Source organism: Oncorhynchus kisutch, linkage group LG20 (assembly GCF_002021735.2).
Source record: "Oncorhynchus kisutch isolate 150728-3 linkage group LG20, Okis_V2, whole genome shotgun sequence".
In the NCBI taxonomy this organism is placed as follows: domain Eukaryota; kingdom Metazoa; phylum Chordata; class Actinopteri; order Salmoniformes; family Salmonidae; genus Oncorhynchus; species Oncorhynchus kisutch.
The window spans coordinates 44,033,084-44,048,172 of NC_034193.2; the positions used below are offsets into that span (position 1 = coordinate 44,033,084).

Sequence of the window (15,089 nt, forward strand, 5' to 3'; positions counted from 1 at the left end):
AGTTCATTTTGTACCAATACCCCAGGCTGGGACAGTCCAAGCTAGTGTTGGAGAGCAGGTGTTCCAGACAGACAACCATGATGGACCAAGGCTGCTAGCACTGGTGGACTGCACCAAGAAGAGCCTCCTAAAGGTTAGAAATGGCTTTGAGTTCTGTTGGAAAACGTTTTGAACAGTTCAGAGTGAAATACGTATCTGTTCAATTGGAAAATGTTTTGCGAAGTTAGGCATGCTGAATTCACTCCAGGCAAACCTCTCAGAGCGGACTGGTTGGCTCTAAGCAACACCCACTTCAATTGTGATTGGGCTTTTAATGTGATCAAGCCCTGCCCACTTCCAATTTTGGTCAGTGAATGTTGCTAAACGTTCCGCCTTGCTGAACGCACCCCTGGTTGTATAAGGATGCTTTGTTTTGAAATCTTTACGTGATTGTAACTGAGAGACCAGTTGGTGCTAAACTAGTAATATGACATGTTCTCAACCAGAAATCTGTTTAAAACGAGATAATGATGCATGGGTCAATTACTAGTTAGAACCAATAGCATTGGAATTCTGACTCTAATTCTGATTCTAAGCTTAACCCATATGTGACATGTCATCCAGTTCCGTCATGTCTATGGTGAAAGAGGTGGTTTTAATGGTGATATGATTTTGCTACTGTTGTTGCTTCTCTCAGGCCAAGATGGCCAAGGCTGAAAAGAATGCCAGAGAGGCCATTGAGCCCAGAAAGGCTAGGGAGACCAATGCAGCGGCGAAAAAAACAAGCCGCCAAGTCGTTGGTGTGTTGACGCTGCCGCCACCTCTTCTATCTCCGACGACCAATTACAGTGATAGAATTAGAAAAGAACATACAATATGGTTGAAGGATCAAATAATGGTTTGACTCTCCTCTTTCTGTAGGTGTCCTGCCAGCTATCAAGAAGGGCACTAAAGTGACTAAGGTGGAGACAGCAGGTGGGTTTTTGGTGACACAGTGGTTATTCAATCGAGTCGTTGCCGTGGTTACTAGCTTGTTCGGTGGTAATTCTGATTGTCTTCTGTTTCAGAGCCACCAGGCCACTTGACACCTGAGGATGGGGTGAGAATGAACTCCTCTCCATCTGTTGATGACCCCATGACCCCAGAGAGTGATGTCACTTCTCTGGCGGACCCAACCTGTGAGATGACACCTGAGAATGCATCCTCTCTAGAGGACTTCCTGAAGTCTCACCCATGAGTCCTGCTCTGAACCGTGTTATGTGCAGTAGAAAAAATATAATCTAGTTGCCAGTCCACTAACCAAGGATTATTGTTTGTTTTTTCTTTTCCAGCCAGAGAAAGCTCATCAGGAAGTTCCTCAAACAAAAGGTAAGTCCCCCATTTCTACTTCTTTACCGACTCTAATCATGCCGACAACAACAAAAAACATGTAACTTAAAAACTAAGAGGAAATGCTGTCACTTAAAGTTGTTGTATTTCTTTCTATGAATGGGACCATAGAGGACCTGAAAAACATGTCCTATGTGGTCCTCCTGCCAGTGATAGCTCTGCTCAGGATCTCCAGTCCAGAGTCACTCCACTCCTCCTGCCGGGGGTCAGGGGTGCTGAAGATCATCTCGGAGACGGTCCACCGGTGGAGCTCTGAGCCAAAGGGGAGGCTCTGGGGCGGGCAGCCCCCCACGCCCAATTCTGAGACAGACCAGGAGATTCAGGGTATAGCAGACATGGCTGTGAGTAACATCATGAGGTATGCCCAGGAGGACCTCTTCTCTGGTATGAATGACCTGGAGACCACCAATCCATGCATCACTCTGACCGAAGAGAGGCTCTCCAGCATCTTCTCAGTGCTGTTCAGGGATGCCTATGAGAGTGCCCAGGAGGCCACCAGACAGATCCACCACATGAGGTCCGGAATGGGAGTCGCCCTGGGTCATCACAGGGATCGAGCAGGTCCAACATACCAGAGTTGGCGTCGAACCTCTGTCAGCTGGCAGAGTGTGTGGATGCTCAGCCACTATTTCTGGAACATCCAAGTGTGTCCTGCTCCAATAGAAGTGGCCTGCACCCCCTTCCAGAGCAGGGCTGGGTGGAGGAGCATATTGGTTCAGCCCTAGGTCAGTTGTCCACCATTGAGGCAGACATGGGCGAGTTAGAGAACTTCACCAGACCTCTGCCACTGGCAAATGGAGATGACAGCTCATCCAATAGGTTGTCAGGGTCGTCCACTGCCTCATCTCCATCCACCTGTCTTCTCCAGATGTGAACTCAGAGCGAAGGGCCCACTACAGCATTATGGCCCTGGAAACCCTCCAGGAGGGGGAGGACAACAGCTGGAGTCACCCTGGGTCCTCACAGAGATCGAGATGGTTCAACCTCTGTCATCAGGCAGAGAAGATGGAGAGGGTTTATCCCCAGAAAGACACACTCCACTCCAGCGTCAGTGTGGGAGAACTGGGGTCAGTGAGGAGAGCCAAGGGAAGGGATGTCCACTAAGCCCTCAGTGAGGGGTCCCTCTCTGTCTTTGTCCTGCTCAGGGAGAGGCCAGGGGAGATTTTTCCGACCAGCACTTGGGACATGGAGCAGAACCAGCCTCCCAGCACTCCTACATCCAGCGAGGAGGATTTGTGGGACAGCAACTCCACATGGTCTCATGGGGTTGAGGAGGAGGAGGGGGCAGAGCCTCGTGGGAGGTGGGCAGCTATGTCGGAGAGGGGCAGCGCCCTGATCCTGACCCCCCCCCCCCCCCCCCCCAGGCCTCCACTTCCCTCTCCGATCATGACAAGCGAGCACTAGGTTAGTTATTATGTAGTCTTGTCTCCTTTTACCCCATTGTTATTATTGTTATTGCCATTTACACTGTGACCAAGATGTTTTGGGATGAGGGTGCTGTCGATGGGGGGAGGAAGTATATTTCTCTCCGCTCTGCTGATGATTATTTTTCTCCGCTCATACAGGAGTAATAAAGGCCTAGTTCACTCATTTTGTGATAAAAAAATAAAATAATGCAGCACCCCTGAGAAATCTCTCTCTCTCTCTATCTCTTTCTCTCTCTCTATCTCTCTCTATCTATCTACATACACTGTACAAGTCAAAAGTTTGGACACACCTACTCGTTCAAGGATTTTTCTTCATTTTCACAATTTTCTACATTGTAGTATAATAGTGAAGACATCAAAACTATGAAATAACACATATTGTATCATGTAGTAACCTAAAAAGTGTTAAGTAATAGATATTGATTTATCGGGGTTGCTGCAGCACCCTCAGCACCCCTACTTCCTGCAGCTATGATTGGGCTGTTTTACCCTCTCCTTTTTTCTCTTCTCTCTCCTGTTTTTTCTACTTTTCTGTAAAGTGTTTTGTGACATGTTGAATGTGAAGCAACACTTTAAATAAATGTTGATTTGACTAGAGGCCCGTCTGCCTGGTTGGAACAGATGCTAAACAGGATCTGCAACAACGATTACAGGGCCAGTGTCATCATCCAGAAAGGTCCATTTATAACCTGTTTTACCATTATGACCAGTATAAACCCTGTAATAACCAGTGTATTACCATTCTAGTAAATGTACTAGATACATCATAGATGTGACTTCGAACCAGTTCAGAATATGAGTGTGTTTTATTAGGATTGGATTCTGGTGCCAGGGACAGGTTGCCTGACACGCCATGTTCCTCTTCATCAGAGGAAGAAGAGGTGTTCGCAAGTGTCATGACTGTCTTACATTTGGAGCCCTCCACCTCAACCAAGGCAGCACGGGCAGCTCCTGCAAAGACCCTGGAGGTCAACCCCTGTCTGGATGAAGATGAGAGAGTCCCCAGCACCTCCATGATTGAGGGGTCCCTGACAACCACTCAGGCAGCATGGGCAGCTCCTGCCCAGACCTTGGAAGAAGAAGTCGGGGGAGCTGATGTCTCTGGGGTGAGTACCGGCTCCCTGACCCCCACCGAGGACTGACAGGACCTCCTGGAGAAGATTCCCTCTCTCCTGCCGGGTGAGATCCTCATCGAAGAGGACATCCCCCTACGCAGCAGTCCGAGGGACACCGTCATGAGCCCCCAGACCCTGAAGCTCACCCCTTCAGGCTGATGAAGAATCTATTTGTGGAGGTCCAGCATGCCCTGAAGTATGCTGACATCTCTGTCCTCTTCAGCCTGGAGGAGAGCATCCAATTCAGGGGGGAAGATGCAATGAAGGCCATTGTGAAGGCTGCGGCAAAAAGGTTGTCCCTGTGCTCGGACTCCAACCGGGCTCAACTGTGCGCCGCACACTATGGTGGCGAGGGAGCTATATGTTGCATGGCAGACACAATCGCGCGTGTCATAGATGACCACGCCTAAGACCAGAGTTCAGACGGCCATTTTGAAGCGAGGAGGAGCCGTGGTGGTGGGAGATCACGCTCCTCCTCAAGCTCCTCAAAGAGTGACATCACCCTCACAGAGGAACTCTTGGCCCAGGGGAAACCCTGGAAGAGGGCCAAGAGGAGGTGGCTGCGATCGACCACAAGAAATGTGACTCTGCTAGCTTGGAGAAGGCCAGCAGCAGCTCCCTCTCCACAGACCTTGTGGTCAGCACCTCCACACAGGTAAGGAGACTACCATTAACCAGTAGGTTGTTGAGTTATTGGGGCTGTTTGATTATGAGGCACCAACTCATATCTGTTTCTCTCTCTACTAAGAAGACAGTGACGGACGAGGCAATGAGGAAGTTAGGAAAGGGGAAGTGAGGTCGCAAGAAGACCCTGAAGAAGAACAAGGTGGCTCCCCTTGGCACTGATGGTAAGTGTCACGCCCTGGTCTTAGTATTTTGTGTTTTCTATATTTTTTTGGTCAGGCCAGGGTGTGACATGGGTTTATTTTGTGTTGTGTTTATATATGGGGGTTTTTCATAGGTTTTGGGATTGTGGCTTAGTGGGGTGTTCTAGAAAAGTCTATGGTTGCCTGAGGCGGTTCTCAATCAGAGGCAGGTGATTCTCGTTGTCTCTGATTGGGAACCATATTTAGGCCGCCATATGCTTTGAGTGTTTCGTGGGTGATTGTTCCTGTCTCAGTGTTTTGTATTTCACCAGATAGGCTGTATTTCGTGTTTATTCGTTTATTAAACATGTATCTAACTTACCACGCTGCATTTTGGTCCGACTCTCTTTCGACGGAAGAAAACCATAACAGTAAGTCCTCCCTTCTGTCAGTCCACATGTCTATTTATCTTCAACAAAATTATATTATTTCACCACCATTATTTCACCACCATCCCCTAACATTACCACCATTGTAACGTTAGGGGAAGAGACTATGATGACGTTATCATGGCCTTATTCATTAAACGGAAGTAACAGGAAGGACCTTCCTTGAACTAAAAAAAGTGTTTTTGTTTTCTGTTGCAAAAGTTTATTTTACGGTTTGTCCTAATGATGTCATCCCCTGTTCTTTGTCACCTGTGCAGATAACCGTGGCTGATGAGCTGGGAAAAAAAGTCTCTCCTCCTGCGGATTACAGCTGCCATGGAAACTATTTTGCCTCCCCTGCAAAAAACAAAGTGGTAAAAAGTAATTGTGTGGGTATTCCCACTTAGTAGGCACTTCAGTGCACCTGCCTCCTCTACAAACTAAGAGTCAACAGAAGAGGGAGACAAACCCCCCTACTCACAACACATTTGATGATTCCAACCATACCCCCACGCTATGGAGGCGAGGGAGCCATCTGTTGAATGGCAGACACTATCACACACGTCATAGATGACCATGCTGAGGGTTGGAGCTCTGATGGCCATTTTGGAGCCTGGAGGAGCTGTGGTAGTGGGAGTTCCCACTCCTCACCAAGGAGCTCTTGGCTGAAAGGGCCAAGGAAGCGGACCAAGACAACGTGGCTGATGACAAAACTGGCATGACACCCCATAACAAACCATTACACACCATGATGATTCCCCCCATAGCCTGGCCCGGACCTATTTAATAAATAAACATGTACTTGCTTCTATTTTTAACCTCTTTTTAAAAAAAAAGTTAACAGCCCTACTGTAGACTACAAATTCTTAAGTGCAAATTGATGAGTCCACTGTGCCAGTCATTATAGTCAATCTAGGCTTTAACACTCTTAAGTGTATTGGTAGTGACACGAGTTACATTTGAGTATTTTCTAATTTGGTCTTTCTGAGGGAATACATCTGCAATATACTGCTAACAATGTAATTCGAAAATGAAAAACACTTCTGGAAATTTACAAAGTAGAATTGATCATGTTCTTGCCTTTGACAGTTTAGATCATTCAAATGTAATATCTCAGGGTTGTGGAGGTCAGTCTCTTATGACGGCTACCAAAGACTGCTTCCAAAGTCCATCCTGCTTCCACCACTCACAGCACTAGTCCAATATTTTAACCTCTCCCTACCAGAACCTAATCGATGTAGCTGTCCCGGCACTCATGCGAGATGTGGTTCTGGGTTGCAGAGATTATGGAGGTCAAAACAAGGTCTATAGCTGCGTTTACACAGACAGTCCAATTCTGATCTGTTCCACTAATTGGTATTTTGACCAATCAGATCAGCTCTTTTGCTAAGAATTGGGCAAAAGATCAGAATTGGACTGCCTGTGCAAACACAGCCTAAGACTGCCATGCAGGACCTGACCAGGAAAAACTCTGATCTGATAAACTGTCAAAGGCAAGAACATGATCTATACTACTTTGTACAGTATTTTTCATTCTAGATTAACATTATTAGCAGTATATTGCAGATGTATTCCCCATAATATACTCCAGCAAGCAATAGGCTGGAAACTGACCAAGAAAAAATTAAATAAACTCCTGCCCCCAAGGAAATAGGATGGAACACTTGATGATGTGAATGTAGGCTATGTTTATTTAGCCTGCCCATTACCGCTATCAGGTGTAAGCAGGCTATTTCTGGTGTGCATTTTCATAGCCTTTGTGTGATGTTTTTCACCTATCATCAACAATGACCAGGTGCTCCTTTGCTTTTCCGTCTCAGTCTCCCTCTGGCAGTATCAAATTCTCTGTAAGCAAATCTCCCATTTGCATGCCCTGAGATTTGTTTTTGTTTTATTCAGCTATAGTTTGAGTTTCTGCTTATGTAGGGATAAGGAGGCCAATAGGGAAAGGGGATACCTAGTCAGCCGCACAGCTGAATGCATTCAACCTTAAATGTGTCTACCGCATTTAACCCAACCCCTCTGAAGCAGTTGTTGTTGGGGGTTAACTGCCTTGCTCAAGGGCAGAACGGCATATTTTTCCACCTTGCCAACTTTGGAAGTCGAACCAGCAACCTTTCGGTTACTGGCCCAACACTATTAACCGCTAGGCTACCTGCCTCTATCTCTCTCTCTCACTCTCACTCTCACACTCACACTCACACTCTCAAACACACGTCTTCTGCACAACACTACCTCAGTTCGTATTTGGGACTATTGTTATGTATTGACCTAATGGCTTGTTGCTTAATGTAGGATAGTATGTATCCACTATAGATTTGGGCTTGTTTCCAATATTAGATAATGAGTGTAACTTGTAGATTTGCGATATTAAATGTTTTAGTCATATACTTTTTATTCTACTGTAACTGTACTCCATTTATCTTCTGGTTGTGATTGCATGGGCACATTTTTACTTGTAAGCAGAGTAATACCAGTAACAGTTGTTTGTGGCTAAATTGCAAATCTGGGAGAGGGTAAAGAGATAAGCAACAGCGTACAATGTGAGAAGTTGGAAATTACAAATCCAGGGTCTGGACATGGTCACATGATACATTGGGCGCGCTCCTGCTACCTACCGTATACGTTGTGCCAGCGCAACTGCGCGCAGCTCCATCAGAAAAAAATGTGTAGCCTCCCGCTCAAGCCATCGTCGGAAATGCGCGGACAGACAAGGCGATATTCCTCTGCCCTCCAAAACCCGAACGAAGAGTGACACCCTTCGGTCATTCGGTACTTTGCTCGAGGGAAGCATAAGATAGTCTCGTTTGAAAGAAGGATTTTGTGGCATGTGATACTGGGAGACTGACGCGTGTTCATGGTTCACGGATGTTATTACGAAGACGGATCTCGACAGTTTTTCTGCCTCTGTAGCGTTTTATGTTAGCAATGGATCTCTATCCCTCTTCGGAGTCTGTTACGCGGATAGGGAGGGAGTCGTGCCATTTGTTCCCCGGGTGCTCTAGCTGTTGATAGCTAGCCTCAAAAGAAAAGAACAATGAACGGAATCAAACAGTTTTGTTTTATGCTTTTATCCTACTGACATTTTAAAGACACTCACCGGGAACATTTTGTATTTGTTGAACGAACCATTAGTCGAACAACTAGACAAACAGCTTCCTTGGACAGTGGCCCGTTGAGGCGACACAATGGGATTATCTTTGACCATTGGCTGAGGACTGTTTTTAAAAGTTCCTTTATCTCAGAGAATATAGTGGTGAGTTTTTGGACAGAGCACATATTTGAGCAACAATTGGATGAATTGATCATCTAGCTGCCTCAATTCGCGGAGAAGACCATTGTAAGCACTCGCCGGACAATCGCATGTTGTCCAGTCCAGTTGGTCTGGTCTAGAACGGCACCATCACTGGAACACGACACAAAGAACAACGATGGCGAATGACTCGATACAAGTAAGTTGTTACGTTGCCGTTACAGTGTAATAACAACGGTGCTACAATGTACGTTATCTGCAGCTGGGGGTATCATCCATTCGACATCAATGGAAACCCAATACGGTTCTATTTTCAATTTTTTCTATTGTCAAATAATAATTGAACTGGATTTATGACGATGCATTGCGCTCTTTATGCTCTGAATTTTGTCAAGACACACTTGTGGTGTCCTGCATTGTCACCTTGGCATGTTTCCTCATGGGTTCCTCATTGCAGCCAAATGCATATACGAAGAGCTCCTGGCCGTGCGGGCACAATACCGGGCGGGTGTTTGACACAAACACATAAATACACACACACATCCCAGTGGACCTCACCAGTTCTCAGAACCACCTTGAGTCTGAGTAGAACCAATAGCAGTCGCAAGGCTCCCAACCTTTTTGGAATGGACCCTTTTCAAGGGGGGGGGGGGGGGGGACATGTTTGTGGCGACAGTCAATATATTGCCAACTCATTTCTGACAGCTTGAGTAATGCGTTTCGACTATAACGAGGTCTTTGACAAATATTACAAGGATAATGTGAAATACGAAAAGGAAATCCACACCATTAAAATAGAAATACACACCACTAAAGCGATGGACATTGAGCTGGGGTAATTTTGTCATTTAGACAAGTTTACTTGACAGTATCCTGATACAGTATTTGACTGAGTTGGTGCAATGACTGATGTTCTTTACAGTGGGGGTTGTGAACAACTCAGCACAGGTGCCACCACCACTCACAAAGACGTTGAAAATATCCTAACAGTGGGTACTGTTGTAGGCTACAGAAGTTCCTCTTGCCTCTGCTCTAGTTTAGTGACAAGTTTTTACCTCAGCATTTACCTCGTGTTTCAGCAAGTCATGAACCCAACTCTCTGTTTGTAGTAAAGTAAGGCAAGAAGTGTGTTGAATAATGCGTCCTGTTTAAATGCTGCTTCTCATCTGACTGTTGTTAAAGCTCTGTACTGGGTTAGTAAGTTACTTCACCCTTCTTTAGTAACTAGCCTTGGTGATGTCTTCTAGTCACACTGCTTGCCACATGGGTTCTGTACTATTTCACATGAATCTTTTATCAGACTCTTATCAGGGCTGATTTATTCATTCAGGTTTTCAAACCCATTCCAATTTCTCTCGTTTGTTGGAACTTAAAACGTCTTCCCCAAATAGGCCCAACTGGGCTTACGATTCCATGCTTGGCACAGTAGCCAATTATTTGTATAGCTACAGTACAAGATAATACTAGAAAGCAGTACCAGGCAGGAGGTTGTCACCTCTCTCTCTCTCTCTCTCTCGGGGTTCACACACAATGGAGGAGGGCAAGCTTGGGGGACTGACTCAAGCCACAGTGACGAAGTGGGAACTCTGGTTTGGGGGCACAGACAGGGAGCCATTATCCCCTCATCCAACACGTACACTGGTCTGGTGACTCAAACTGAAGACCTCTGCTGGTCTGGCAGTTGATAAAGTCTGTCATAATCATCAGACTCCAATGTCTTCAGTGGTGGGGAGGTTTAGCTTCTTCACAGCACACCCTTTTGTTCCCCACACACACAGGAAGACTGATACAAAATAAGTCGAATAGGAATCTGTACCCAAACAGCGTCACACTTCCTCCTAAAGGTCACGGGTGGGGGTGGGGGGACAGGGATGTAAATGTATTGTAACTAGTGGGATGTAAGTTTGTGATAGTAGAAGTTTTAGAAAGGAGAACGTTGAATCAAATATCCATGAACGTATATTCATCTATAGTTGGAAGTTTACATACACCTTAGCCAAATACATTTAAACTCTGTTTTTCACAATTCCTGACATTTAATCCAAGTACAAATTCCCTGTCGTAGGTCAGTTAGGATCACCACCTTATTTTAAGAATGTGAAATGTCAGATTAATTGTAGAGAGAATGATTTATTTCAGCTTTTATTTATTTCATCACATTCCCAGTGGGTCAGAAGTTTACATACACTCAATTAGTATTTGGTAGCATTGCCTTTAAAATTGTTTAACTTGGGTCAAATGTTTTGGGTAGCTTCCCACAATAAGTTGGGTGAATTTTGGCCCATTCCTCCTGACAGAGCTTGTGTAACTGAGTCAGGTTTGTAGGCCTCCTTGCTCGCACACACTTTTTCAGATCTGCCCACACATTTTTTATATGATTGAGGTCAGGTCTTTATGATGGCCACTCCAATACCTTGACTCTGTTGTCCTTAAGCCATTTTGCCACGACTTTGGAAGTATGCTTGGGTTCATTGTCCATTTGGATGACACATTTGTGACCAAGCTTTAACTTCTTGACTGATGTCTTGAGATGTTGCTTCAATATATCCATATAATTGTCCTTCCTCATGATGCTATGTATTTTGTGAAGTGCAGTCCCTCCTGCAGCAAAGCACCCCCACAACATGATGCTGCCACACCCGTGCTTCACGGTTGGGATGGTGTTCTTCGGCTTGCAAGCCTCCCCCCTTTTCCTCCAAACATAACAATGGTCATTATGTTCTATTTTTGTTTCATCAGACCAGAGGACATTTCTCCAAAAAGTATGATCTTTGTCCCCATGTGCAGTTGCAAACCGTAGTCTGGCTTTTTTATGGCGATTTTGGAGCAGTGGCTTCTTCTTTGCTGAGCTGCCTTTCAGGTTATGTCAATATAGGGCTAGTTTTTACTGTGGATATAGATACTTTTGTTCCTGTTTCATCCAGCATCTTCACAAGGTCCTTTGCTGTTGTTCTGGGATTTATTTGCACTTTTCGCACCAAAGTACGTTCATCTCTAGGAGACAGAACATGTCTCCTTCCTGAGCGGTATGACGGCTGTGTGGTCCCATGGTGTTTATACTTGCGTACTACTGTTTGTACAGATGAACGTAGTACCTTCAGGCGTTTGGAAATTGATCCCAAGGATGAACCAGACTTGTGGAGGTCTACAATTTTTTTTCTGAGGTCTTGGCTGATTTCTTTTGATTTTCCCATGATGTCAAGCACAGAGACACTGAGTTTGAAGGTAGGCCTTGAAATACATCCACAGGTACACCTCCAATTGACTCAAATTATGTCAATTAGCCTATCAGAAGCCTCTAAAGCCATGATTTCATTTTCTGGAATTGTCCAAGCTGTTTAAAGGCACAGTCAACTTAGTGTATGTAAACTTCTGACCTACTGGAATTGTGGCACAGTGAATTAATTCTAAGTGAAATAATCTGTCTGTAAACAATTGTTGGAAAAATGACTTGTGTCATTAGCACAAAGTAGATGTCCTAACCGACTTCCCAAAACTATAGTTTGTTAACAAGAAATTTGTGGAGTGGTTGAAAAACAGGTTTTAATGACTCCAACCTAACAGTATGTAAACTTCCTACTTCAACTGTACACTTTTTTTCAGTTTTGCATGTTCACACACACACACACACACACACACACACACACACACACACACACACACACTAAAGACCGACACTCTGGGTAATGCATACGGATCATTCACCTAAACAGCTGCATGACGTAATGAGACTGCTATGCACATATCTCAGGCTTTCTCAGCAAGCCAAGGCCCTGTGGCCGTGTAGGCAGACATACACTAGCTAATGCATTAGGCCGTCGTTGTAAAATAAGAATTTGTTCTTAACTGACTTGCCTAGTTAAATAAACAACATGCTACCAGAGACAATGAGAGCCATGCTGTTCACAATTGAGTTGCTTAAGCTACTTCTTTGATAATTTTTATTTTGTATTTAAGAGGAATAGGACTTATGATCTCACGATATAGAGGAGAAGGGTATTTCCTTATTGACTCTTATCAGCAGAACTTTTCTTGTTAACTGAGACAGTCCCAAGCACAGGACTGTGTCCTTACTGGCTGTCACTGACTGCCCGCATTTGATGTCCCTATTGGCCGCCACTATCTTTGATCTTGGCTCTTGCTGGTCGACACAGTCCATGCACTGTTTTCTTACTGGCCACTGTGCATGGACAGTGTCTCCATGCGGTGTCCATGCTGGCTGTCTGTTCCCCGCTCCCAGTAGCACAGTGTGGCTGTGTGAGTGTGATGGTGGGGGTGGTGGTGGTGGGGGCTGTAAAGGGCATTATGCTGATGATGAGGTTCTGGCCATAGCAGCACAATGGCCCCCATTGTCCCGACTGCAGCCCCAGATCACGTTCACCAATGCACTGTGTTTCCTCATCCTATCCTGGGTGGCCACACCCTCACTAATAGGTTAAAGCAAGGCCCCATGGTGTGGCATCATGGCTGTGTCTGTTTGTTTTGTGTGGGAGTGTGTTTGTTTATGTGTGTTTGTCAATGACACACAGGTCGGGGTGGAGTAATCACTTTCGTGTTGACCTGCTTTCACGTGTGAGTCTGGGTTTGAGTAGATGTGTGTGTGGTATGAGTGTGTGTTGTTTGTGTAGATGTGTTTGCCTATTTGGGCCAGCTGGTTTGCATAGCGAAGCCCTAGTTTTGTGTGTGTGCATGTGTGTCCAATGCGTACCCTGCGTATTTTGTCCTATGTCTCTCCCTGCCATCCCCTGTGCAAACATCCTGCCGTTCTCATGACCTAATGACCTCGCCCCTCTGTTGCAGCCCCCCCCCTCCCCAGTCCCCACCTCATCCACAGTTCACACCCTGCCATGACTTCACCTCTCCACTCTTCTTTCGTCTTTCTCTTGTTCCATACACCGTGGCCAGACTTTGCCTCTGCCCAGGGGGCCTTGCCTGGCCCTGCCTGTGTGTGTGTGTCCACTCACAGGCAATGGAGCCTCTGATGGAACGTGGCCACGCACCAGCTGCTCTCTCCCTTCTCTCTTTCGCCGACTCTGCGTTTTCCACGCTGATTATGGAGGGATGGGACCTCAGGATCTTATCACCCAATGGGGATAATTAGATAAGAGAAGTCTTTTTTTTTATTGGGATAGTTCAGGATTTTGGCAACTTCCCCAGAGTCAGACAAACTTGTGGATACCATTTTCATGTCTCCCCGGGCAGTTTGAAGGAAGTTGTTAACTAGCTTTAGCGCAATGACTAGAAGACTGTAGACTTCGTCATTGCGCCAAGCTGTTCCCATAGACTTCTAGTCATTGCGCTGACGCTAGTTAACATTGGCCCGCGAAACTACCTCTAACGCTCTTCATAATGGTATCCACAAGTTCATCTGACTCTGGGAAAGTAGATACAACCCAAACTATCCATTTAAACACTTCGACAGAAATTTGTCACTGTGTCGTTAGACATGTTCAGTGTTGGGTTTTCCCACTGTTAGCCTATTTGTTTCACTTCAGGGCAGACAGTGTGACTGTGTGCCCGATTTTATCTTCAAAGGTGCCGGACGTTAGTTACACTACTTCAGCAGAGTAAAGATGAAATCAAACAACTAAATCCCAGATGGGCTTTTTCATAACTGCTGTGGATTGTGTACATTGCATGGTAGAATGGGTATGATGTATTGAAGGGAAGTAAACATTGAAATTGTGTTTGGGTTGTTCAGTCAGAACTGTAAATATGATTTTGAGTGTGTGTGTGTGTGTGTGTGTGTGTGTGTGTGTCACCCACTCTCAGACCCCTGTCTACTGAGTGTGTCTACTCTTTGGCAATGACGGTATAAATGACTCTAGGGAATAAGGCCTCTCTCTCTTTTAACAATCCTCTTATATGATTCTACTACAAATCAGGTTACACAGATGACATTTTGAGAGAGAGGCTGGTTCACTCAGTGTAAAAGATCCCCAGTGTTTGTTCTGTGGTTGAATGGAAAAATAATATACAAAGGTAATATTGTAGAAAAAACTTTTTTTGCATTCATTTCCTGTTAGTGTCAGTATTCTCTATAACTATTCGGATTAATTTCCTGTTAGTGTCAGTATTCTCTATAACTATTCGGATTAATTTCCTGTTAGTGTCAGTATTCTCTATAACTATTCTGATTAATTTCCTGTTAGAGTATCAGTATTCTCTATAACAAATTCTGAAGAATTGAGTCCCACAGTATCACACACTTGAATATCCACCTGCCTCTGAAATGGGCGTGGCTTGAGTCATCTGGGCGGACAGTCGGGAGGTGCAGAGGACAGGAGACAGGTGTGTCAAGTGTGTTACCTGGAGCTGTGCTGCCATGGCAATGGCTGTCAGGGGAGGATGAGCTCATAGTTTTATGCCTAGTCTACTCTGTGGTGTCTGACACACTCACACACACCGCTACCTGGCCCATTTACAGCAGATTAGAGGCCCCTTTGGGATGTCGTCCCATTCAGAGTCAATGGAGCAGTTTGTGGTTAAGGCGGGATGTGAAGCTACAGAGACTAAAACACTCTCAGAGATGGGAGACGAGGATAGAATGAGGTGGCAGACGAGGATGTAATGAGGTGGCAGACGAGGATGGAATGAGGTGGCAGACGGGGATGGAATGAGTTGGCAGACGAGGATGGAATGAGGTGGCAGACGAGGATGGAATGAGATGGCAGACGAGGATGGAATGAGGT

The 15,089-nt window shown here is 45.5% G+C and overlaps 1 protein-coding gene across 1 annotated transcript in view; it reads left to right on the plus strand.

Moving 5' to 3' along the window:
• Nucleotides 1-7,795: 7,795 nt before the first annotated feature.
• The window catches only part of LOC109865295 (serine/threonine-protein kinase N1), a 65,510-nt gene continuing 58,216 nt past the window's right edge, over nucleotides 7,796-15,089 (plus strand). The window contains exon 1 of the mRNA XM_031799163.1: nucleotides 7,796-8,596. Coding sequence (XP_031655023.1) covers nucleotides 8,576-8,596 — 21 coding nt within the window. The 5' untranslated portion in view covers nucleotides 7,796-8,575. The remainder of the gene's footprint in view (nucleotides 8,597-15,089) is intronic.